The 25,952-nt window shown below is 41.7% G+C and overlaps 1 protein-coding gene across 1 annotated transcript in view; it reads right to left on the bottom strand.

Annotated features, from left to right (window-relative positions):
• The window catches only part of ntrk2a (neurotrophic tyrosine kinase, receptor, type 2a), a 74,242-nt gene that overhangs the window by 43,980 nt on the left and 4,310 nt on the right, over nt 1–25,952 (bottom strand). The window contains exons 4-13 of the mRNA XM_061071856.1: nt 25,587–25,655; nt 24,101–24,249; nt 15,748–15,881; nt 15,090–15,222; nt 14,788–14,859; nt 14,426–14,653; nt 13,579–13,605; nt 13,333–13,344; nt 12,052–12,089; nt 11,719–11,818 (exon numbers count right to left, since the gene is read on the bottom strand). Coding sequence (XP_060927839.1) covers nt 11,719–11,818; nt 12,052–12,089; nt 13,333–13,344; nt 13,579–13,605; nt 14,426–14,653; nt 14,788–14,859; nt 15,090–15,222; nt 15,748–15,881; nt 24,101–24,249; nt 25,587–25,655 — 962 coding nt within the window. The remainder of the gene's footprint in view (nt 1–11,718; nt 11,819–12,051; nt 12,090–13,332; nt 13,345–13,578; nt 13,606–14,425; nt 14,654–14,787; nt 14,860–15,089; nt 15,223–15,747; nt 15,882–24,100; nt 24,250–25,586; nt 25,656–25,952) is intronic.

Below are 25,952 nucleotides of genomic sequence, written 5' to 3' on the forward strand. Positions count from 1 at the left end.
GTAAATGCACCATAGACGCATTGTGGTGGGATTGTGATCAATTAGACAAAAAGGGACACGACTAGGGGAACTGGGACACGAGCAGGGTAACTGGTTCTGGGACTCATTGTGGTAACATTAAACACAAGTGTGAATGCTATTACATTGTCAGTCCACAAACACCATATAACACGCAAAGGTAGAAGCAGTAAGCAGTAGTGATGTGTCGTTTGTGAACGATTCGTTCATTTTGAACGAATCCTTACAAGGACTCGGGAGTAACGAGTCCTCTCAAAGAGAGATTCATTCATTTTCTCGTGGCTGCGCATCTGGACTGTTGCATAGGCTCAGTCAAAGAAACAGAAGTGATTCGTTCATTTCCCGATTCGTACTTTCGGGTACGAGTCTTTGGATCATTTTCCACGTGACCTGCATTCATAGGCTCAGTACTGGTAGCTAGTAGCCTGGGTGCCAGACGAACTTAGCCCCGCCCACAACATTTGTTGCTCGGGAAGTTCGGTCTGGAGTCGCTCCGTTGGGGAGAAACTATGGCCGATCAGGAGCTGATCGGACCAATCAAATGGTCAGGGCGGGCTTTATACGGTGATTGACAGAGGATCTAGAGTGACGTAATCAACCACGTCACCAGAAAGCGCTGCCTGCAGAGCTGAGATGTGTAGATGCTGCCATCGAGTCTGTTCCAGCAGACATCGACAGCGCATTCATTTTGAAAGAGGAACAGAGGAACGTGATCAAGGCATTTGTAGATCGAACAGATGTTTTTGCCGTCCTCCTACGGGATTCATAAAAAGTTTAATTTATCAGCTGGCCCCGATGCTGCAACCACACAAGCAGTCATATAAATAAAAAGAGAGCTACGCTCCTCAGCACATATGAGACAAAAAAGACACAAGTTGGGACGCTGTTGTAGTTAATGTTGGAGCAACAAGGAAGTGTAAAACGATTAGCTGCCGTTTCTCCTCTTCGCTGGCTCCTGCAGAGCCATGACAGCAGAGCTCTACAGCGCAGCGTGCGGATCAGCAGCTCCGTGGATTTCTGGTAGGGACGGATCTCTCTCAGAGCCTCGGTCCCGGGCCGGTCGCGGTCCCGGGCCGGTCGCGGTCCCGGGCCGGACGCGGTCCCCGGCCGGTCGCGAGGCTCTGAGAGAGATCCGTAGCGGGCTTCTTCACGCCGCCGGCGGCCGGGGATCTCACGAGCAGCCCTGGTCTTCAGCTGCTTCCTGGGGGCTTTGCCTCCGGTGGATATACGAGCGGCATTAGCAGCAGTTCCATTGATTTATTTAGAGAGTTAATAAACTCGTGAAACAGACAACTGACAACAACTATGCGTCGCTTGACATACGTCACATACTACGTTGCTCTGATTGGTTGTAGGTCTATCCAATTGAGCGAAGAGGCATTTTGTTTCCTGGTTCTGTTGAAACACGCCCCATAATCACAGCCCAATGGAGCGGTCTCAGACTCATATTCTGACTAGAATAATGAGTATGACAACGTCAGGCTAGGTAGCTAGAGGAAACAGAAATGATTAGTTCATTTTGACTGCACATCTGTTGGTTTACTCAGCAGGTTTTCAGGAAATGTGTTGGTTGTTTTGTTCCCTGCTGCTTGTTTGGCTGAGTGGTTGAGTCGGCTTAAGACAAACCGCTCAGCAAAATCGTAGTTGGCTCTGGACCATCAAGTGAAACCTCCAGAAACATAAAAACAGCCGTCAGGAAACAGCACACAGACTCTGAAGCTTCTAGGTAACAATGCAAAGAGTCTGAGTACGAGGCTGTTCTGCAAATTAAGACTGTGAGCCATAACAGGTACGAACATGAGGCAACACAAAAAAACAACCGTGAGTGACGTTTTGCCTGTCACACAGACACAAGTCAAAACTGGGAGCTTACTTTCTTCTTCTCTCTCCTCCCTAGCATTGATTCTTTGTATTTTATTCCCTCTCCATCTATCGCACTCCTCCTTTTACCCTGTCACTCATCCCCCCTACTATTCCCCATCTCCCCTACACACACAAACACACACACACACACACACACGCTGCAGAACCGAGCTGCTGACCTTAGCATTAGGCAGTGATGGGAAGACAGGGCCAAGAAGACTGAGGCATCCTGGCACAGTCTGGACAGGCCAACAATCAATTAATCCATCAATAAGCCTCTATCTGTTGTAGTGCTGTTCCAATCGCTCACTCTCCACCCCCCCACCCCCTCCCTCCCTTTCTCCCTCTCTCTCTGCTGTGTAGTAAAGGCTGCACACATGCACAGAAATACAACACAAAAGCAGCCAGACACCGTAAATCATATTGACATCTTAACCAACTCTCATACATATTTCGGAAAACTTCACTTGTGTATCTCTGAGTGTGTGTGTGTGTGTGTGTCTCGGGTATCTGCCTGAATGCAGCAGGACTAGCTGCTGATCGATAGCTGTAAGCCTCATTAACATAGACCCACATCCACTGTGCTGCCAAGAAAACGCCACATTGATGCAACATGTACACAGTCTCTGAAAGCCCTGACATTTACTGAGGGACCACGGAGGACTTGAACAACGCACATAATCAGACTGTACGAGGAAAAACATTCGGCTGGCACGACGCACACTACAGACAACACGGAGTAAATGTTGACACACACAAACGGTCTCGCACGACAACGCTCACTCATCTGACGACTTTTAGCTGAAGACTTTTGATTCAAGTTGCCTGAATAGACAAAGACGTCTTAACCTCGAGACTGATGACTTGTAACTACACTTCAGCCTTTTGACTTCAGCAGTGACTTGATAACCTCTTCACGCAAAGAGGTACAATTTACGTTACCAGAAAGAACAACAAATTAACGTTTCCTTTTCTTAACTTACAACAGTACTAGGAATCGGACTGAAGGCAGCAACAATGAGACACTGGTGGGAAAGTAATGTAAGGGGCTTTACTCTGACTGCTATAAGTGTCAACGCTAAAGCTCTAGTTTGTATATGCAGATTCAGATGCAGTATCACACAGTATGAAAATCTTTCCATTTGTAATTATATATATCGGCCCCAATTTAAATGGCAATATTACAGTGAATAGTGATGAACTATTAAGGTGTTAATGTCTCAAATATTATAATGTAATTATATGATGTATTTTTTTTATGTAGCTGCACGGATATAATTTGGTGAATCGGTAAGACTGCGTAGTTCTAAATAATTTGGTATTGCAGTACTATGACTTTTACAGAGTAATTCTTGCAACACTGCTTTTGGATATTTGATCATTTGAGTAATCAGACTTTACATCATTTTAATTTATAGATCTATCTCTAAGTTCTATCTTATTATCTTATTTTACTCATCTATCTTATAACAATATGCCAATTACTTAAATTACCGTTAAATCGCTTCATCTACAGGTCATCATGAAAAAATGTACACTGTCACTCACATAAAGGTCTCATGGAAATCTTTAGTTCTTTAGTTTAATATTCATATTATAGATTTTATAGATAAAGATTATATTACATTAGAATGAGCTATTTATATCTACTTCAGGAGCAGGTCCTCTTTCCACCATATTACATCTCCATGTTTCAACATTAGCCCAGAATGGATAGAACAAGCCGTGGCATTTTTACTTACATCGATAGAGTTGTATTTCAATAGGCTTCACCTCTAAATCCACATATACACACTGCACCTTTATTTATTCGACACAATTACACTGCTAAATGCAAAGACATCTTTGTGTTTCTGAGAAAACTGAGTTACAAAGTTGTTCCCCTATTCTCTACTGTTTTCTGCTGTTACTGATGACATCATTGTCTTGGTCTGGCAGATCAATAAGTTCAAGTGTTTTTAATAGAAACAATGGCAAAGATGATATTACCTTTGCAGTGCTGCTAATAAAATACCTGGATACAACTGAGAAATGGCCCTGCTAATGTTTTTTTAATAAAATACTTTCCAACAATCAAAGCCCTTATTTTATAGCATATGGAGATGTTTATCCAGTTATTACATGACCGCCAAACCACTCTTTCTAGCTTGATCTGTGCTAAGGGGCAGAGTTTGATCTGAAAATAACATAAACAAATTATTTCCATTAATAAAATTACAGCTGCCGCCAGAAAACCTCCAATCCCAGACTGTGGTGTCTTCAGTGTCCTAAATAAATGGTTCAGTATGTAAAGAGTGCATGTGCTGTGTGAGAGTTTATGACCCCCAGCTTTCCTTGTATGCATTTAAAGTCAATTTTTGTTCCTTGATATGCAGATGGGCCATCAGCAGGAAAAACAAAAGGGTCACACTGAATATCGTAAAGTGCTTTCTGTCTGAAGTGGAGGATAATCAGATTTACAAAACTCATATTTCAAAACGGAAATGTATTCTTAATCCTCAGCTGCACTGTGATTATTTCAGCTGAGCCCCACACAAACTGTACATATGCATAATGCCCTGTTCCCAAACTGCACTCCCAGTCTCAACAATCTCATTTTTTCCGCTCTGACTGTTAGCAAAGGTCAGACTGACCAATACAAGACAGGAAATTATGTGCAGCCGCACAATAAACTCCCTGACAGAGACCAACTGATGTTCACTGCCAATTCACCAACAGTTCTCTGTCCACAAACACTTGACATTTTCAAAATAGACCATCAAGGCTTTGGGTTGTCTGATTCCACACATGGGTGCTTTCATATCCTCCTAAAATCATGGGGAGCAATATAGATGATCGTCAAATGTTGTTATCGACTATTTTTGTGTAGGTTCTATAATCAGTTTAGTTAGACGCAATTTCTGCAGAAGTGCAATATGTGCGAAACAGCTGGCACATTTTCCCAGTTTGGTTGCCTCAAGTAAATTGGGAGACACTTTAAATTACAGCCCATAATGTATGGCGTAATTGCTTTGAATCTATGGTGCAATCTTTTGTTCCAATGCTGTACAAGTACAGTGCACATTCAACATTCAAAATTCAGGCACATCCAGTGCAGATGATGTCTGTGCATCAATGACAGGCAGAAAGCAGCAAGACCATAAGTCTTTAGAGACCGCTGGTAGCCATGACAACCTGGTGTACCCTAAAATTAAAAAGGAACAATGTAGTTTACCTGTTTGTTGGTAATATGGTAATTTTGACATAAAGTCACACCACATGCTGGTGAATAAGAAGTGATCACTCCGTCCTCCCTGAAAACATTCACATTGAAGATCAGAACCTCATATCCTTTAATAATAGAGTAGATAGAAAGTAGGTAAATTAAAATAACATCAGTATAAAGCCTCCTTTTCCACTGGTCAAAATACAACAACTAACATCTGTTTTTTGTCTGTAATGGGATTGGACACAATTGGCGTTCACACCGGGGTCAGATGATTCTGCGGTAGACAAGGTTCTGGCTCCGATCAGTAGTGATAGAGACACATGACTCCTTGGTGAATGTAATAACTTCCTCTTCTTTATTTTGGCTGTCTAGATGCTGACTCTGCACCTTCTTTTGGCGAACTGTCATGAAAGGCATTGAAACATGAACCTGCAATTTATTTTTGTTTTATCGTGTAAAATAAAACAATGTGACGGAGAGGTCAGGTAGTTTCTCAGTTTCTGGTGCTTACAGGACATAGAACATCATTTATCTGCTTAAAACTGAGAAGCATAGGGAATCTCCTTTTTTAACGGGTTTACCCTTGTAAATAAACCTGGAAATACCTGCTAATTCTGATGTAAATGGTATATAACTTCTTTGTGACATCCCGAATTGTTACCCCACTTATTTCCCAATAACTACATACAAGGATTGGTACATAATGTACTGGTACAGCATTAATGCAAAAGGTTTCATCATAATCCCAGAGGGTTTACACTATAAATCGCATATTGTAATCTAAACATTGTAAGTGGCTGGTCCGCCAATCAGGTAGAGGACTGGTCTCTGCAAGTCTAGAACTTGACATTAGAGATGTGATATTTTCTGGCCTTCGGAAAATGAAGATCTTGAGCCTTTTTGCAAGCTATCAAACATCTTTTTAAATCCACACCTGAATTTCTAACATCTGTCCAGTTCCAGGGTTGTACACACACCAGAGGTCAATGTAAGAAGAAGTAAAAACTTATCTTCACTTATAAATGTTTTTTGTAAAGAAAAGCTGCAGTCGCCCAAAGTGCACAGACAAGATCTTCAGGCAACATTTCACTTTGGAAAAGAGCCGTTTCCATTTTCTGAGCACTTCAAACAATCACTGCCCTCAGGATCTGCCAACGGCGTTTAGACATTTCTCCCTGCAGCGCTGAACGTTGAAACCAGCAAACAAACAAAACTCTTCCGTATGTGTCAGAACACAAAATGGAATAATAAACAGCAGCAGGACACTTTCTTTTCTTTTCTTTCCATCTATCCATCCATCTATGCCCCAGGGTCACATGGGACTAGAGCCTAATCGAGCATTTAGTGAACATAAGGCACAGTATGGTTCATAATTAAATTTTAAATATGTAATTATTAAATAAGCCGTTAACTTAAATCTATTAATGTATTAAGGACACAGATTGTATGATTGCTTCATAGAAAAAAGGGGACAAGTACAAATAAGCTACTGTAACTATTCTTCAGTGTAGCTGCACAAGCTGCTACACTGAGCTGTCCATCATCTTTGCACCCAGCTCCTCAGGTCCATAATGATTTTGCATAAACCACCATGGTAGTTCAGGTGTCTTTAGTCCCGATGCAGCGCTAAAGTGACTCAGAGTAGTAAGGACTTAAGGCTGTTTAGCCACTGACCTGCAATCCACTTGTTACAGTTGTAAAAGAAATGTCAGAGTAAAACGCACGGCAGCTTTAATGTGGTAGACCTCATTCAAACATCCCACCCAGCTGACCTTGTAGATGTCCGTCTTGTTTACGATTGGCTGAAAAGACGCGGCGGGTATTTGGTATTTGTTGTGTGTTATTGTTGAGGCTTGAAACTAAAGTCAAACACACGCTTAGTGCGAGCTGAAAGAAGATGTGTGAGCATGTGAGCGTCATGGCTCTAAGGTCGGAGCTGAAGAAGAAGAAATTATGAGCATGCTCAGTAGAGCCTCGGAGTGGAGCTCTGCTGACCTTGAGGGTGTCGTATCGATCGATCAGCAGCCAGGAGCTGTGTGTGCACGTGAGCGAGAGAGAGAGAGAGAGAGAGAGAGAGAGAGAGAGAGAGAGAGAGAGAGAGAGAGAGAGAGAGAGAGAGGAGCTGCAACCCCACCAAACAAGGAGAAAACTGATACCTGCGCTAACGATGAATCATTGATAAGAAGACAAGAGAGGACGCTTCGTCTCACTTTTTCTTTTCCTCTTCCTCTATCTCGCTTTTTAACTTCAGCTTTCTCTCAAATCTGCCTCTCTCTCTGTCTGTCTCTCCCTCTCTCTCACACACACACACACACTCACACATGAAGTTGCTGTCTCTCTCTCCCTCTCTCATTTATTGCAAATTGTCAATTTTTGCACTCTCTCTCTCTCTCTCTCTCTCTCTCTCTCTCTCTCTCTCTCTCTCTCTCTCTCTCTCTCTTTCCCTCCCTCCCTCCCTCCCTCCCTCCCCTCTTCACATTTACTGTTTCACCTTCAATCCCTCTTTTCTTAATCCTGTCTTGACACGTCCTTCTCGCTCTGAGCTTTATATTGGCGCCTCCCCTTTCTTACAGGTGCTTTGCGGTCACAAACACATACAGATGCTGCTGCGTCCTCCCCTCACCGCACTGCATTTGTCAGACGTGTTTTCCCTCTCAGGAGTCTGCAGTCACTTTGTGGAAGGTCGTTATGTGTAATTTTGTGGAACCTGTTAGGCTTTCGAACAGACCTATTTCAGCTTCCGTGCTCTCATTCTTTCTCGCTTTCTCAGTCTCTCCGAATCATTTTTCATTTTCCATTTATGCAGCTGAAAACATTTGGGCGCTTTAGCTTGTGTGTGACAGACGAGACGTGTATGTGCGCAGGTAATTCATGATTTGATTTCTCTTGCGAAATTATTTCCACTGATGCCAAGGAGGTTATGTTTCCACCCCGGTCTGTTTGCTTGATGGTAAATTTGTGAGCAAAATTATACAAAAACAAATGCATGGATTTCCCCAAAACCTGGTGAACAGATGTGGTATGGATCAGGGAAGAACCCAGGGGGCGGATCCAGTCATGTGTGGACTTCTCCTCGTGTTTGGACTGTGGTTTTATATAGGTGGCTTTTTTGATTTGCTTGTTTCCTGTTTTACTTTGAAACATCTCTTACTTTACTACCTGTCTTTGCATATAGTTTCCCTCCTTTGTGATTGGCTGCACCTATGTCATATTGCTCCCCCACCTTTGTGTTTACAGTCTCTGAGCTCCCCACTCTCCATTATCAGTTTGTTGGTTCACATCCCTGCATATTCTTTGCATTTTAGTTTTGCTTCCCACTGTTTCCTGCCTTGCCATTTGGTGTGCCAAAAACTAAAATGTGGCTATCTAACATACAATCCTATATTTGTGTGACAAGAATCAGTGAGGAGATAGTGGTGGTAGAGGGAACCTGTACCCATATGTTATTGATGAGGGGGGGGTCAGTATAAATAATTTTAAAGCATCAGCTACATCTTTTGACTCAATTTTCAGACAGAGTTGAATTGCAGCATCTGTATCCGGCTGACTCTCTAATGCACACCTGACCAATATGGCAGAAGGCCTGACGCGCTCTCTTCACACTTTCTGCACCCAAGTCTATCCTCACCATCAGCACTTCCTGTGATCGTGTGTATGTGTGTGTGTGTGTGTGTGTGTCTTTAGGGATGTTTATGATTGAGAAAACAAGTGTTGTCATGACAAAGTGCTGCTTGGTTTAGATTAGCACTGATAGCGTGCTGCCATCTGCGATTATATTCTCTGGACTTTGGTCATTGGTCCGGTGTCATATATGCAGACGTAAGGGGCAAACAGTGAGTTTTATAACTGTTGCCGCTCTGGCTAACTCGCAGCCCTCCAACTTTTCCTCTGACTCTTCCGTTCTGACTGGGTCTCAGTATCTCTCAACACACTCGCCCCAGTGTCAACACGCTGCAGGGCACATACATCTGGATGTACGGTATGCGAAGCATGGGGAGAGAAGTTGTCAGTGGAAAGAGTGGAGGAGGAAGACTCAGCGGGGGGGCGATCAGGAGGGCAAAACAGTAGTATGACTTAACATCCTACACAAGTGCATACATGTGCAAGAGTGGGGAGACAAGGAAACATACATATATACTGAATATACATAAATCATTTTCTTTAGAGCAACCTCACTCACCTCCAATAGAGAAAGAAGACACACAGGCATTCTTGTTCGCCTACTTTAGTAAGGACATAATGCATTTACTTGGATAGGGTGAAGGTACATGTAGTGGTGAGGTGCCCTTGATTCTCTATATTGCACATGTCTGTTTTAGCGGAAATCAAGCAATAAACATGTGGGTGAGGTAAAGGGTCACACAAGGTCAGTGCAGCTTCAGGCTCAGGTCAGGCTCAATTAGTTTTCTCTCGGGCTTGGACGGGTTCGAACAAAAAAGTCCAGTCTGAGCCGCTCTCTATTCTTAATAAGTATGATGTCAACTGGAGCGTTTCACCTCTTCCAGCTCATTCTGTCAGATAAAAAAAGCAGATTCAATGTGTCTCTTCTGGCGTGGTTTCATCATTAAACGCAGTTTGGGCACCAGTTAGGGTTTTCTCCTGTTGATCCCCCATCTCCAGTCAGTCGTGTATTGGGAACTCACAATGACGGTATGATTCCTTATCACAAGTTAGAAGGTTGTGCAATTGCTTAAATACCTCACCCTAACCTAAACCTATTTCTAACCTGAACCCTAAAGGCAAGTCTTGACCCTCAAACAGCCCAAAGTGAGGAACAGCCAAAATGTCCTCACTCCATGATGCTCAAATTTGGTCCTCACAAAGATAGAAGTACAAGTCGACTACACATTTCCACAAAATGCATATACTAGCTGCTGCATCTGTCTTTCACTCGTCGTCTCTGAGGGGCCATAAATCAATCACTGCCAAAACACTGCACCTGAGTGATGAGACCTTGTGTCACACACATAAATATACACACACTCTTGCAAACACACATTTATTGGGTTTGTGTCGACATTTGCATTCACTTTTTTCTTTGGTCATTTGAATATCAAATGTGGACATTCACTGCATCAAATGCTAATTTCTCAAACGGTGCCAAGAGAAGTTATTTATTCCTGAAACAACTGTATCTTTAAACGGCACGAAATGACTTCCCCAGAAGGTTGAATTTTGAGTAACTTATTACTTATCGAGAATGCACAATTATTCCCTGTCAACCAAACAAAAGTGAACTGAATGGAAAATAGCTCAAACACCCATCATATGAATTTTCACACAGAATTTTTTTTTTCAACATGAAAAATGAGCCAGTTGAAATTATACAAAAGTCTGTCAGCTCACAGTTATTTGGCTGCACATTTAATACATCTAAATTTACCCCCAAAAAACTGCATGAACATGGCTATGTACTTTATGTTTCTAGAAATTGGAGCAGTGGGTGGATATGGGAGTGTCGGTCAGAAGGGTTATCGTTAGTTCACAAAGAATGAGAAATTATCAGCCACATGTCAAAACAAGCAAAACACAAATCTGTTCTAGTGAGCCAGTTAAATCAATTGAAAGACTAAATACGATTAGTTACACTGTAGCTATGGCAGAAGTCATTTTTTGAAAAGTGGGGCAAACAAGATAAATGGTGTGTGCAAAGACACTGGTGACACTAGACACTGTGTGTGTGTGTGTGTGTGTGTGTGTGTGTGTGTGTGTGTGTGTGTGTGTGTGTGTGTGTGTGTGTGTGTGTGTGTGTGTGTTGGGTGGGGGTGGGGTGGAGGGGTCAATTCAGCAATGACGACCACAGTAGTTACACGTCAACATGTAGAAGACGAGAGCAGCTCGGTTAAGTCGACATGCGTGTTATTCACCAGCAGTTCTGAGACCAAATTAAACTCCGTCACACAGCAGCTGTCTCCACCTGAGCTGGATGGATTCATGGATACGTGGCGGTCTGTGTGTGAAACGAGATCAGCGTGGCATGCAACTCTGAATAACCCAATCAATTCCTGGAATAATCTGAACATCACACACAAAGCTGGACTCAGATTTTAGCCTCAAGATGATCAACTGCTGATATTAAATAACCATTATGAGGACAATGTTAATATATACTGTATGCTCAAGGCTAAAAGTGAAGGTCACTCCAGCAACAGTTAGAAAAAAAACACAGCAAATGTTTGTCAAGGAATTGAACATGTATTTTACATAATGAAGTTAAAGGTGCAATTTGTAGTATTTATGTATAAATACTACATGTATCAGAATAAGTCATCAAAAATGTAAAATAGTAGATTAAAAATCTGCATCATGTTACATAAGTGTAGCTCAAGTTATAAGTGAGCAGCTTTATAGTTTATCAGCATTTAAAAAATCAATAAAGTTTATTTAGTGTGTTTAAACTTGTGTCTGTTCTGGTGTGATATCAAGTTCCAGTTTCTGATTTTGTTGTTAGGGGCCCAATCTTTTGATTGTGTTTCAATTGTATCCATGAAGCTATCCATTTCCATGTGAGACTTTGATCTACACATCCGAACATCCAAACATCAATGGCAACCATTCAGCATTGGTCCTGAAGTTCTCATCCTCCTTCACAAGGCGAAGGCCACTAAGATTAAAATCTGGATTCTTACCTTTGATGCCAAACTTGGAGTTTCCTCCGAACTTGAGAATAACCAGCATGAGGAGGAAACCAGTGAAGGCTACAGCAGCGATGCCCACCACCACGTACACCTGCACCATGAAGAAGTGGAGTTAGAAACCTACAGAAAATTCCCAAAGCCAAAATCCACACACCAGAAACTATAAGCTATACTAAGCCACAAGCTGTATTTGCATCTCTGTCCAAGAGAGGCAGATTTTCTAAAGTAGCCAACTGCTGCATCTTTATGTTGTGTTCATTCAGTAACTTCAGACAGACAAAGTCAACAACTGACAGAGGCAATCACTGGTGAGACGGGACTTACAGCGACTCTGTCCTCAGGTGGATCTACAGGGGGCTCTTCTATGCAGGTGTGGGAGAGAGAGAGAAAGAGAGAGAGAGGGCAGATTAGAGGAGAAGAGCCACTGAAGGAGTGATGTGTGATCAAGTGAAGGTCAGTTGTCTACCCGTGTAATATATGCATAATATATAATTCATTGGTCATCTGCTTTTGGTAATATTGAATAGCTTGCTCAGCCGGTGAAGTAAGTTCAACGTGTATTTGTATTTTATGGTATTTTCACACAATTGTACTATCTTAGCTTAGTAACTGTAACCAGGCAGAGCAAGGCTGCACTATTCAAGGCAAACCGAAGTGAAGTGCACAGGCCAATACTCAACATTTGTGAAAGGGTTTGGATGGTGGTTTTATTAAAAGAAAATTATTTTACACATGCTAAAACCAAAAATACTAAAAGAAAAAATTGTATTGATTTCGAGCAAAACAGCTCCAATACATTCCCTGCACATATAACTCATATATGTATATATCTCATCTAGGGAATTGTTTTATATTGTAATAATGTAATTTCGTAACAACGTCATCAAGATGGAATTCATACCACACGATGACAAATAGTTAAATCTATATACTATGTGATTGTTCTGACTTCCGTGATGTCATGATGACATCAAGTCTACCATATGGTCTCTAAGCTTTAGGTTGTGTCTATAGTTCTATAGGATAAAGAGACATTTTGAACTATGATATAATTTTCAGACTTCTTCATGACCTCTTAATGTTGCAACTTATCACACAATGGATAACCATTCTCTGTTTCGAATCTAATCTTAAGATTAGCTCGCTAGCCCTGCTTTTTTGGAAAATGTGTATTTTCAACAATATTTGCGTTGACCTTTGACTTTTGATCTTTGGAAGATCAGCTTCCAAAGTTAACACTCCTGACATACTAAGTTCAGGGAAAGACACAGATCGGGAAAGAAACTTCAACATAACACTGGCCCACATGTCACAAGAGTTTAAACTAACTCTCGACGTTCTGTCCAGCTCCGTTGGCTCTTTTCTCTACGTCTGACTCATCAATCATGGACCCATTGTTTCAATAATCACTAAGAATCTGCTAGTGAATCTGCCAACGTTATCGAGATAAAATGTTTATGTTCCCTGGAAGTATATGAACATTTGACAGGCATTACAAGAGTAACTAAGGCAGGCTTTAGTCAATATCAATATAATGATGTATAACAAAACAGTGATGCTTGGGATTAGGAGTGAGTAAATACAAGACACAGTTAAGACCAGTACCTGTGGTTACTTCTGCAGGAAGGAGAAGGTGTTGGAGAAAGACACAAGAAAAAATTGGTTTTAAACATATCCAAAAAATCAAACAGTAAATTCTTGATATGCTCCTCACAAAAACAGACTGATGACACAGACACAACAGACTGATGAGATGTTAAACATTATAAAAAACGTGTCTCGAAAAAGCACTGACACTAAATCTGACATGTTAGATTAAAAAATTTAGTTATGAAAAGTTATTTTACGCACCATAATAAAATGGGTCCTTCTCAGTCCCTACACATCATGACAAGAAAGAGAGAGAGAAAGATCAAATCTGATAAAAATGTTACCCTTGGTCAAATATCACATAGATTGTACCTGCACAGTAGATTAAAGCTCTAAAGAAATATTAGAAATTAGTCTTTCACTTTTTCCTCTCAGTCTGCTGATGGTGAGTTTGATCAGTTATGTCTTATATATACTTATATATTTTCTAATATAACCAGTTCAAGAGTAAGTCCAGTAACGATATAGATACTTTATTCCAAGGTGCAGATACTGTTGATGTTTTCCTATTAATGGTTTTAACCAGCGCACAACTGACTTTCTTCCTTTTCATAAAAAAAGCAGTCCATCTGATAACAAAAAATAATTGCAATAATTTCCATATGGAATAACGCTTTCATGCCAACAGTTAACCTTTCATAATTAACACATGCACAACTTAGAAATATATAAATTCTGTGATCATATTGAAGATGTGAAATAACATCATGCTGCTTTAAAAACCGATGCAAGTGAAAGTCTTCAGACACAGATAAAAGCGCTTCACATTTACAGAATAGAAATGTTCGACAGTGACAGGGTCACAGTCAGAGGATAAACAATGAGGTGCGAGAAAAGAAGAAGCAAATCCACACATCTGAGAAGTTTATACTTTGAATGTAGCCTGAGAATGAATCAACTGATAATAAAAACAGTTGCGAATACATTTTCTGTCATCAATGATTTCAAGTTATGTGCTTTTGGTTAATGTTAAATATTGATTTTAAAAGAAATAGATCTTGTGCTACATATAACTGGTCTGGATCAAAACAATATGAAAAGTCCTCACCATCCCAGGGCTCGTGCATGAAGTGGGCCTCCACCTCCCTCTCGTCTGACCCATATTTATTTGTAACCAACAGCCTGTACTTCCCGTTGTAGAGGTGTGTGGGGCTGTCCAGCTGCAGGCAGCCATGGTACTCCCGGTCTGTGATGTCATGGATCATGGTCGTTATGTAGCTGTCCTCCATCACCGCCCTGTCATCCAGAAACCATTTAAACTGCGGCTCTGGGTTTCCTGGAAAAGTTTAAAGATGAGACTAAATAGACACTCGGATTTCATTAGTCAGTATTCTTTGTGTATGTAGTCATTACTGTGATGACACAGGAAAACAACAGCAAAGTACAATGAAAGGATTATTGGTCTCGTACCTGCCACACTGAAGGGGATGCACCAGTGATGGTCTGGGATTGCATCCCCCAGCTTATTGATTTTGGGAGGAACTGAAGGAAGTGGAGAGAATGGAGAGATTACAGCACAAACCCCAAAAGACATAAAACAAGATAAAGCAAGGCAGAAATCCAGAGGAAAAAAACAGCATGCAGAACCTCAGATTAAAACATGAGAAGAACAGTCTTCTCGTGCTTTTAACTCTCTGTTTTACTACACAGAGACACACTTTGACACATTCATCTACATACAACTAGGGCACTGTGCCACGGGGTGAACCTACAAAGTATATCCAGCAGCACAGAGGACTCCTTCTCTCCGACAATGTTCTCAGCCGTGCAGCTGATCTTGCTGTTGTGATCCAGCGACGACAGGTTGGACAGTCGCAGCCCTGAAATCTGGCCCGATGTCTCGATCTGAGTGTGTAAACACAACATATATATATATAGAAGCAAGAAGCATTTCACAGAGACTCCTGTTGTTCCACTGTATTTATACAAATGAGGAGACAGTAGAAACACCTGGAAGTGAAATCAAATTCAACAGCACCTCAAAGTACAGCCCTGAACATCGCCTTCAACAACTCCTGAACATTATAACCTTCAGGATACAGGATTTATTGAAGTGCTGTTGTGTGAGCTGTATTGGTTTTAGCCAGGTTTACCTAATAAACTGAGTGTATATGATAAAAACTTCAACTTTTAAAAAATCATCATTTGAAAAGTTGAAACTGGCAAATCTCTTAAATCGAAAAGGACAGAGACAATTAATCAGTTATCAAGTTTTTCCCTTGATTAAATAATCATTTAATAAGCTAATTTTAGTTCAATGTGGAACCAAAACTAATCAGATTAAATGTAAATAATGTCACAAAGAAAAAGACTTGAACCATGGTCTGGACCATAGTCTGGATTTTCATGCACGTGCATGTGTAGTCTTACCACATAATTGGTGACCAGTGCCATGTTCCATATCAGCTCAGGTGAAGGCACGCCGGAGGTCGTACAGGACAGCAGCACGTTCTCCCCCTCCATTACTGTCACTTTGGCTGGGCTCAGAGTTGCCATGGGTACCTCTACATACAACCAGGGAGTGGGGACCAAGAGGAAGAGGATGAGGAAGACAGAGAGACAAGGATATAGTGATGGATTGAGAGAGGGGGTTGGGGAGGAAAGCAAACTTAGGATTCATGGCCGACTCTCGTCCCTTCAGTTAAAACACAAGGCACGTAACAACCTCGACAATAAGAGTGGAAGAGCAGGAACACACACACACACACACACACTACCACCGAGTGAAAAGAAATGCACACAAAGAGAGACCTCAAACTCAATCTCTCTCAAACACACAGTAACACAGTAACACACTTGCATTTAAGCACAGTCACTCCAATCAAACAGTCAGACAAAGAGGCAGAGTTCAAACACAGTGATGGTTACACTGATTACTAGTGCATGTCTTCAGCTGAGCAAGTACTAAATTGATTGGACAGAGTCTGAAGCCTCTGTCAAAGCAAAGACACTGGTGACACTAGACACTGTGTGTGTGTGTGTGTGTGTGTGTGTGTGTGTGTGTGTGTGTGTGTGTGTGTGTGTGTGTGTGTGTGTGTGCGTGCGTGCGTGCGTGCGTGCGTGCGTGCGTGCGTGCGTGCGTGCGTGCGTGCGTGCGTGCGTGCGTGTGTGTGTGTGTGTGCGCGTGTGCGCGTGTGTGTGCGTGTGTATGTGTGTGTGTGTGTGCTATGTGCGCGTGTGTGCACAATGCAATGCTGACCAGGAGGTGACCTGAGTATGACCAATCAGACTCAATCAGAGTCTTGCCGTCCTTGTCCCCCTGTCTAATAACATCATCGGTAAAGAAAGGAGGAAGAAGAGAAGAGGACCAGCGGGGAAGGGGAACAAAAATGATGAGAGAATAGAGCAGAGAAGAAGAGAAGAGATGATAAAATGAAGAAGGCCAGATCGTAAAAAAAAAAAAAAAGAACAGATGGAAAGAGTAAAATGATATAGCGGTGAGAGCAATGAGAACAAAAAACAGGAGCAGCAAAGACACAGGTGTCAACAGCTACTGCAGATAAAACTGGACAGATTTCTTATCGAACCCTCTCCTGTCCTGTCAATAGGCAGAATGCTTATCACCAGGGCAACCCACTTATCACTACGGCAACCCTCTCAATCACTGCAAGACGCACTAAAAAACAGTCATTTCAGCGATGGCCGGGCCAGCTGCCATATCAGAGCCACATATCTTAACAGACTCTCAGTAAATCAGTTGTCCTCTGTCACTACAGCCACACACACACAAACATACACACACACACACACACACACACACACACACACACACACACACACACACACACACACACACACACACACACATATATATATAAACCCTCTGAAGCCTACGTGGGTTGAAATAAACCGGTAAAATTACCCCACCTGAAAAAGTCTATCTTCATTTGAAATACAAATATAACAATCAGAGGATCCAACTGTATTAACTGTTCAAAAATGTCGGGGGGAAAATAGAGCCTGAAAAAAAAGGGAATCCTCAGTAAAGATCGCATCTTATCATCGTATCAAGTTTGACTTAAGAAAAAAAATAACGATTTCACTTATACTATAACTGACAGAAGAAAGCAGAACAATGTCTGAGTAATTTCTCCAAAGCGTGTAACTAAATAGCAAAACTAAAAATGAATTTCTCACTCAATTTTGACAATTTTTCCAGGCAAAAGGTCACATCTACGAAATGATTTTCAGTTACTCCAGATTTGCGTTTTCACCAGGGAAAAATTCATGGATCTGAAAAAATGAGCATTCATTCATTCATACCTTAACAAATACGGTAAATCATACGATGGAGAAAATAATGACACAGACTGAGCTCAGGTAAACTGATCCATCTAAAACAGTGACTGTCTTATATGGTTTGCTCTTGAATTTCTATTTCCAGAATCAATTTCATGATCTGGTACTGGTCTATTCTCTTTTCTTCTCTTGCTCTCTTTATGTATGTATCTCTGAAGGATATGGATGATGGGATTCATGAATATTTGTGGATACTGGGTAGTTACTCCTCATTTTACTGGATTTTGTGTCTTGTTGTAGTTATTTTTGGGCTCTTTGTCATCTTTTTAGGGTATTTTTTAGTTGCTGTGCATCTCATTGTCATTACTTTGATTGCCTTTGTCGTCTTTTTAAGTGTTTTTCTGATCCTTTTGTGCCCTTTTGTAGTCAATCGATTGAATTTCCAACACGAAGCAGTCACTTCAAAAAGAGAACCTGGCCCCGGGGCCTCCTGGGTTTAAGTGTCACTCTAGATTTGTACTAAAAGGCCAACGCTGGCTTTTTCTACAGCTCCCTTGTGGCTCCATAGTAAGATGAGGTGGAGGTGATTTATTAACTCATAAAATCCAAAAAGTATGTCCCCCCCCATTTCATTAATTTTTCCAGTCAGTCCTGGTTAGGTAGTATGAACTGTTTAACATGGTATAATTGAAAAAGATGCACTTGTACAACCAAAATATGAGATGGAGTTAAATTGACTTGTCTCTCAGTTTAGACTTGGTAGTTTAGTTGAGATTTAGACTGCAGTCGCTGTAGGGTCATCACAACAGGTACTTCTTTCCGTTTTCTCGCCAAGTGCTTGTTCATGGTGTGAACTTTTGGGTTTCTCTCTCCAGTATTGTATGGCCTCTGTCTCTACAGGACAACTAGGAACACAAGAACATTTCTCTTTGCAAAACACAAGCAGCAATACTGTTTGACCAGAAGTCTCCCTCGCCTACAGACTGTGTATATTCACACGTTGAATCTGTTTATAGAGATTAGACGCTATACAAAAAATATGGGATGGAATTGAAAGTTATGGTAATTGCCTTATTTGAATGTCTAACCTCATTTCAGCCAATAAATGTAAATTAATTTTATTATTTATTTATTTTTCTTTTGTTTATAAGTTGTTGTTTATTGACATTTGAGCATTTATATGAACAGACACAGTGAAGAAGAGGCCCTGGAATTGATGAGAGAGGAGTGAGGCATAGTAAATGGTTCCTTCTGCTGGAAATTAAACCTGGCACCTGCTGCTCATGTCGCTTGAGCCCATGTGATGTGATCAGCTATCAGGTTACCCAGTCTGTTCGTTTGGTTTTTGTGGGGCTCACCATCAGCAGCTTATTTGTATTTTCAAAAATGTTATAATAATTCATTATAACATTGGGCTAAATTTAAACTCTGTAAACGTTACCTTATAAAACCTAAGAATATGTGAAGATTACGTGTCATAAGAACATAAACCAGTTCATGACGCTCCATAAATCCAGATTGCCTCCATTCACCAGGAGCATTACCCCGGATGGGCGCTGAATAGCTGCTCACAGCCCGTTTCTAAGAAGGAAAAAAACATCCACTGCTCTCTGGATTGAAACCTTGACACAATAAGCCACAGCATGCTCCAGTGTCGCTGCTGGAGGTGACATTTTTGCTCCTATGACAGGCAACAATAGGCAAGGCCATTGTGGTGTTAAGAGAGGTGTTCAAATATATTATGTCTATATCATACATTTCCACCAAGAGTAAGGATTTTGTTTCCTCTGCATTGTTCTAATGTTTGAGCGCAGTGACGCCTGTCAATACAATATGAAACGGGAGGAAGATAAATGGGGTTGGGAACCGCTGAGCAGCTTTGAAATCCATTATAGATTATTTAATTTCTGATTATTATTATTATGGTTCAAATTAACACCACGTCAGGCAGGGCTGGATCCAGGGACAGGGCCATGGGGCAATGGCCTAAAATCCGATTTGCCCCTGAAGTGCCAGTACAGTCTTTAAACAATAGTCAATTACTAAACAAATAACAATAATATAAATAAATAAGAATTTTCATACAATTTGGAAGTGCAAACTTTTTTTCTAGATAGGTTGATGAAAAAAAAATCATGTTTAGGGGATTTATTTTTATTAGTGGGTGTCATTTGGAGCAGATCCAAATAGAAAATGGATCTAGTGAATTTAAATGTGATTTTATAAAGAGGACGGTTGGACCTTGGGGGAGGAATATGCTCTCCAATGATTTTATGGTTTTAAGTTTAACATAATCACTCCTGTTATTTATTTTACTTTAATTGATTAGGACTGGAGGAGGCATGATGGAGCAGTGGTCAGCACTGCCGCCTCACAGGTTCTTGTTTCGAATTCCCGGCTTCGGACACATCCTTTCATGGTGGAATTTGTATGTTTTCCCCATGTCTGCGTGGGTTTTCTCCAGATACGCATTCCTCTCACAGTCCAAAATCATGCAGATTGGAAGAAGGTTAAGTGGAGACTCTACAATGCCTGAAGGTGTGAATGCGAGTACGAAGGGTTGTTTGTCTCTGTATGTTGGCCCTGAGATGGACTGATGATCTGAAGCGTTCCCTGCCTCTCACCTAATGTCAACTGGTACTGCTTCCAGATCAGAGGCGGAGGGAGGTAAAAGCTTAACGAATATACAGACAGAAAAGGAGGGATGACAAAGGGCAGAGCAGCCTAATAGACAGACCTTCAACAAATGAACTGACAGAGAAACAGACGAAAAGAGGTGGAGACAGATGAAGACAGAGCGCTGCAGTACTGTGTTGTGACCAGGGGAGACCTGGTAATCCATCGGCTGTCGTCTCCACAGCACATGAACGAGAGAAGCGCCTTCTCTCAGGACAGCTGCTTTCAATGATTAACATGTATCCCTTTCGGAGCATTTAGCAGCTACTTTTATCCACAAAAGCTTCAAGTGACTTCCTGAACTTTGAAAGCTCAAGTAATCATACACATTAAGGGAGAGTCATTAGAGGGGATTAAACCAAGTGGAGTGTTTAGGGGTTTGTATCAGGTATTTTATTGTTTTCATCCTCCTCTCACAACTGAGTTTTTTATTTATTTTTCTACACCTGCAGCTGTTCCGTCCCCTTACATTTCTGCTGAGTGATTCACGATTTTTTTCTTCATGTTGCCCAGGCATGGAACTGCAGTGGCATCAGAGCAGCATTTTTAAGTTGAGTTTTCTATCTGTCAGCAGTGGGAACCGTATGTGTGCCAGCCCCTTTTTTTTTTTTTTTTTGACTGGAGCTGCAGCAGTAAACAGTCCACAGAGAGAGAGACATATGTGGGTGGCCCGGGAGCTCAGTATCAGCCCGAGGGCATCGCTGGGTACTTCCGCTCCTTTGTGCCTCCCTCATATGTCACTCAGAAATGTTCAGCCATACAGACAGAGGAGCAGTCGCACACGTGAAAGACACAGACAGATGGAAAATGAGTAATAAAAAGGAGGCACAGCCAGAGAGAGAGAGAGAAACGACAGAGGCCTGCAGCCTGGCCAGACTGAGAGGTCTTTTGAAGTATCTTTGTTAACCCTAGGGCATTATTTGGCACCCCTGCCCCACCATGTCCTCCTCCTCATATGTCACACTGCCAGGGGGTCCCCTGACCACCTCTCCGCGGACCCTGCTGTAACTGTGCTAATGCCAAAAATAACCTGGCCCCGTGGAGGGGAGGCAGAGGGGACAGATCAATAGGAGTTATCAATGACATTCTTAGCTTCCTGCAGCCTAACTTATTGTTTGTGTCCTGTGAGTCCCAACTGCCCAGAGCTATTTTCTGGCTAAATGATTTGGGCTGTCAACAGCAGAGAAATGTTCTGTCCTATTAGCGACAGAAATTAGATTACATTTCTATTAAGGCCCATAAAGCTTTTCTGACTGCTTTTATTGTGTCTTTTATGAATTTAAATCAAACATGAAGTGGGTGTTTTATGTCACTTTACAAGGACAAACTAGGTTTGACTGCACTTATATGCAGAACGGATGGATCAATCCAATTTTGTTTGTTTACTTGGATCAAGCTCTTTATTAAAACTGATTGTCCATCTCGTCAGATCTGTGTTCGAGGAAACCAAAAGAAAAATCCAGGCTGTGATTCGAACACATTGTTCAGCAGCACAGACTCAGGCTTTCACAGACAGGTCAAGCTGTAATCTGACCCTGTTTATGAATAGCAGAGCGTCCAAAATAGATAGATTCATTAAAAATGTATGCAGGAGATGCAATATGCAGTAAAGAAGGTAAGAATAAAACATCAATTAACCGCTGACATTTATGCATTCAGGCTTGATAAAGACTCTCTTAAGCAAGTGCATAAAAGGTTTGTGGTCTGTGGAAGTCTGAAGTGGAGCGGCAGCAAGCTCGCTGGTTAGACTGATGCTACACGTTTACGCTTTTCCATTCTCAATTTATCTGCATCAAATATTTACAAAATGCCTTCCATTCTTACAGTTATGCCATTATATCTGTTGCAGGTTAGTATAGTGGTTCAGCTTTCTGCAAATTAAGGAACAATTATTTCCTTGTCAACTGATAAACAATGACTCAGGGAAAGAGGAAATGAAATCCGCTGTGTGGCAGCAGGTCACCGGTGTTATACGACATGGTGCAGATGGTCTTTATAACACTTCATTTTACTGAGATACATGCAGGGAATTTTCTCCAATCAGCATAGACTCTCTGATCTCATGATGTCTGATGTGTGTTAAATCACACGTTTCCTCTTCGTGTTATAGTCTTTCTGCTTCTATAATGTCCTACACAATGACCTTTTCTGCAGGTACAAGCAAACGTCTCAGATGACTGAGACCAGTCTATAAGGCGATACAACCTGTCATGCCACACACACACACACACACACACACACACACACACACACACACACACACACACACACACACACACACACACACTACTCAATATGTCATCCCTCTCTCCTCTGTCTAGCAGCTAATCTATGCATCATATGAGTAAAATCCCTTCAGGACACAGACAACGTCAGACTCCTCAGTGTCTGTGGCATTTCAATGATTCTCAGCAGAAATCAAACTATATTTTTCAACCCTCCATTAAAGCAGGGCCTTGTGTGCATTACTGTTATTATTGTTAATGAAATAACCAAAACTATAGATACTATACTATTATGTAAATGAAACAGTATTAGTTGTTTGCCTAAAACAGAGAAAATGATCAGATTTGGTCTTCATCAATTCCCACGTAATACTAGTATTTTGAGTGGATATGAAATCGTACAATTTTTATTTAGCTGTGTCAGTATTACACCGGCTGGCAGCACCATCGTGGACACCAGCAGCTCCGCACGGTCCATGATGTGTTGCCAGTCCGACCACGGCTGGCATCATGGCAGCAATGACAGTTGGCACAAGGCGCCCACGTCCCATTAGGGATTACTTTGAAAAATATGATGAATATGTCTTAGATAGTGTCTCGTAGTGGAAGGTGATAAAATGTGTGGAACATTTCTCAAGGGGAAACACTCCACAAATCTTAAAAGTGCATTTAGAAAGCTTGCACAAGAAAGGCTCACAGGGCTTTACCTTGACAAGGTAAGAGAGAGCGCCCTCCCCTCCCTCCGCCTCCCTCTCCCTCCCTCCTCCTCCCTCCATCTCCCTCTGCCTGAAAGAGGAGCGAACCCCAGGCCAGGCAGCTAAATGGTGTCTTGTGTTTTCCAGGGGTACCTTTTCTGACTTTTTTTAATCTATTCATTGAAAAACATCCCACATAGATTAAAAAAATAATGAATTCCTTTGGTCATTTGTTTTTTTGTTCATGTGTGAGATGTTGCAGTTCTTTTTGCATTGCACTGAGCCTCTGGGAATTACAACACACAAGCTAAGCAGAGCTGTGCAGAATAAGCAAAGTATGCACACTGTGGAAATTAATATTAGTGGTTACTGCTTTGCTGTTCTCAATGCATGAACTATGATATCTGCACATGTGTTCTCATAGGTTTTAATAGCAAATCTTTCTTTCTACAGTCAATCATCCCCCACACCACCCTAGGGACTGGCAGAACACTTGTCCTGCAGTGAAAGTATAATCCATGCACCTAAATACATACACATTTATGCATAAACACACTCACACACACACACACACACACGCACACACACACAAACTAGGGTACACATGAACCCTCAGACAAATGTGAATGGAACAGTTTCTCTAGAAGACAAATTACAGTTTTCCACCCGGTGCTTTATTGCTTTCCACTCTGCTATACCTTCAAATGTCTTCTCCAGCTTCAGTGCGTGTGCATTTGTTTGTGTGTGTGTGTGTGTGTGTGTGTGTGTGTGTGTGTGTGTGTGTGTGTGTGTGTGTGTGTGTGTGTTTGTGTGTGTGTGTGTGAGTGTGTGTGTGTGTGTGTTTGTGTGTGTGTGTGTTTGTGTGTGTGTGTGTGTGTGTGTCCTCACCACAGTTAGGCAGCATCAGTCTGGACAGCAGCTTGCGTGCTCCTCCTTCCTCAATGCAGCGTAGCTCCTGAGTGTCTGCTTCCTCCCCCAGCCACAGCTTGATCCACATGTTTTCACAGGAACAGTGCAGAGGGTTCCCCGACAGGATCCTACACACACACACACACACACACACACACACACACACACACACACACACACACACACACACACACACACACACACACACACAAACACACACACACACAAAGTCAAGAACAATGATTCGCAGGGTGAGTAAAATCGTAATGGTCACTATGTGGCAACTGCCAGCACAATATGTTTAAATGCAATAAAAACACTACACAGTATGTAAAATAAGCTCATTTCCTTTCCTGCCACTAGTGGAATGAAAAGACTGATACCACTGTCATGCATGATTGTTAAATATGAAGCTACAGCCACGAGCAGCTTAGCATAAAGACCTGGGGAGGGGGTTTAACATCCAACTGCCTCTGACGAGCGAAATCAAAATCCGCACTTCTGAAGCTCACAAGTTTAGATGTTATCTCTCGATTTTGAATCCAAACAAAAACCCGGGGTACAGAACTAATGCTGCTGTTTTTTGTGCCTATAACTATTACTTGGCTGGTCAAGGTTAACATCCTGGAGTGTTGTTGTTACCCCGAGGCTGCCAAGCAACCAGTGGGGGGGAGAGAGAGAGAGAGAGAGAGAGAGAGAGAGAGAGAGAGAGAGAGAGAGAGAGAGAGAGAGAGAGAGAGAGAGAGAGAGAGAGAGAGAGAGAGAGAGAGAGAGAGAGAGAGAGAGAGAGAGAGAGAGAGAGAGAGAGAGAGAGAGAGTCAGTGCCCTCGGACAAGACACTGTCCAGCACATAACACCCCTTAAAACAACAACTTGACATTTTTACACTCTGGTTTTGGTACAGATTTAACAAGTCTTGTGGTGGTAAGCTTGTTCCGTTGCCTTTGGATGGAGTCAGGGCAACTGCTCCCCCCTGTCCACAGTCTTCATGCTTTTAGCTAAGCCAATGGTCTCTTGGCTTTATAATTAACAGAGAGATATGAGAGTGGCATTCATCTTCTCATCACAGTCTTAGCAAGAAGGCATATGAACCAAAATGATATTACTATAAAAAATGTATTTCCCCACTAATTTCAATCTCTCAGTTATTGCTTCATGACAGAGACGTTAGACTGAGTGAAGGATAGATATAGTTTCCTTCATCGTGGCCGTAGCCAATCACATTGTGCCCTGGTGGTTCACTGTCACTTCAGTTTATCTCTATCCCGCTGCCTCAATCTGAATCTAAAAATCCAAGGGTGCAGGCAGAAGCAAACCCAACTATAAGCTTCAAATCATCACATCAGAAACCAGGACACACCACAGATGCTGTGTCGTTCTGTGTTTTTATGCAGGGCATGATAATAACTGGAAGGACAGACGGACAGACACAGAGAGAGAGATTGACCGTGAAGGCTGAACTCACAGATAAGACATGTTGAGGTTTCTGAATATTCTCCAGGACAGGGATGACAGGTTGTTATCTTTCAGATTCCTTGAAAATAGAAAATCAGAAAATCAGGGAAGGACATTGGATTTGAAATACAAAAGAAAAAGTTGGGTTAGTGTTACAACAACTGACAGTAAATTATTACACGCACGGAAAAGCCTGAAGTATTTTTTCTCATTAAAAGTTTTTCTCCTCCAGTGACAATTAACCTTAAAGTGGTGCATGATATCAGTGTAATAATCATCAAACTTAAATTATGTTTGAGTTTGACTCAGCCATTTATTTCTGATTATTTTACTCTCTATCACTATCTGTATTGATCTTAATGTGTTGTGTAGCCAA

Source organism: Limanda limanda, chromosome 5, assembly GCF_963576545.1.
Source record: "Limanda limanda chromosome 5, fLimLim1.1, whole genome shotgun sequence".
Classification (NCBI taxonomy): Eukaryota; Metazoa; Chordata; class Actinopteri; order Pleuronectiformes; family Pleuronectidae; genus Limanda; species Limanda limanda.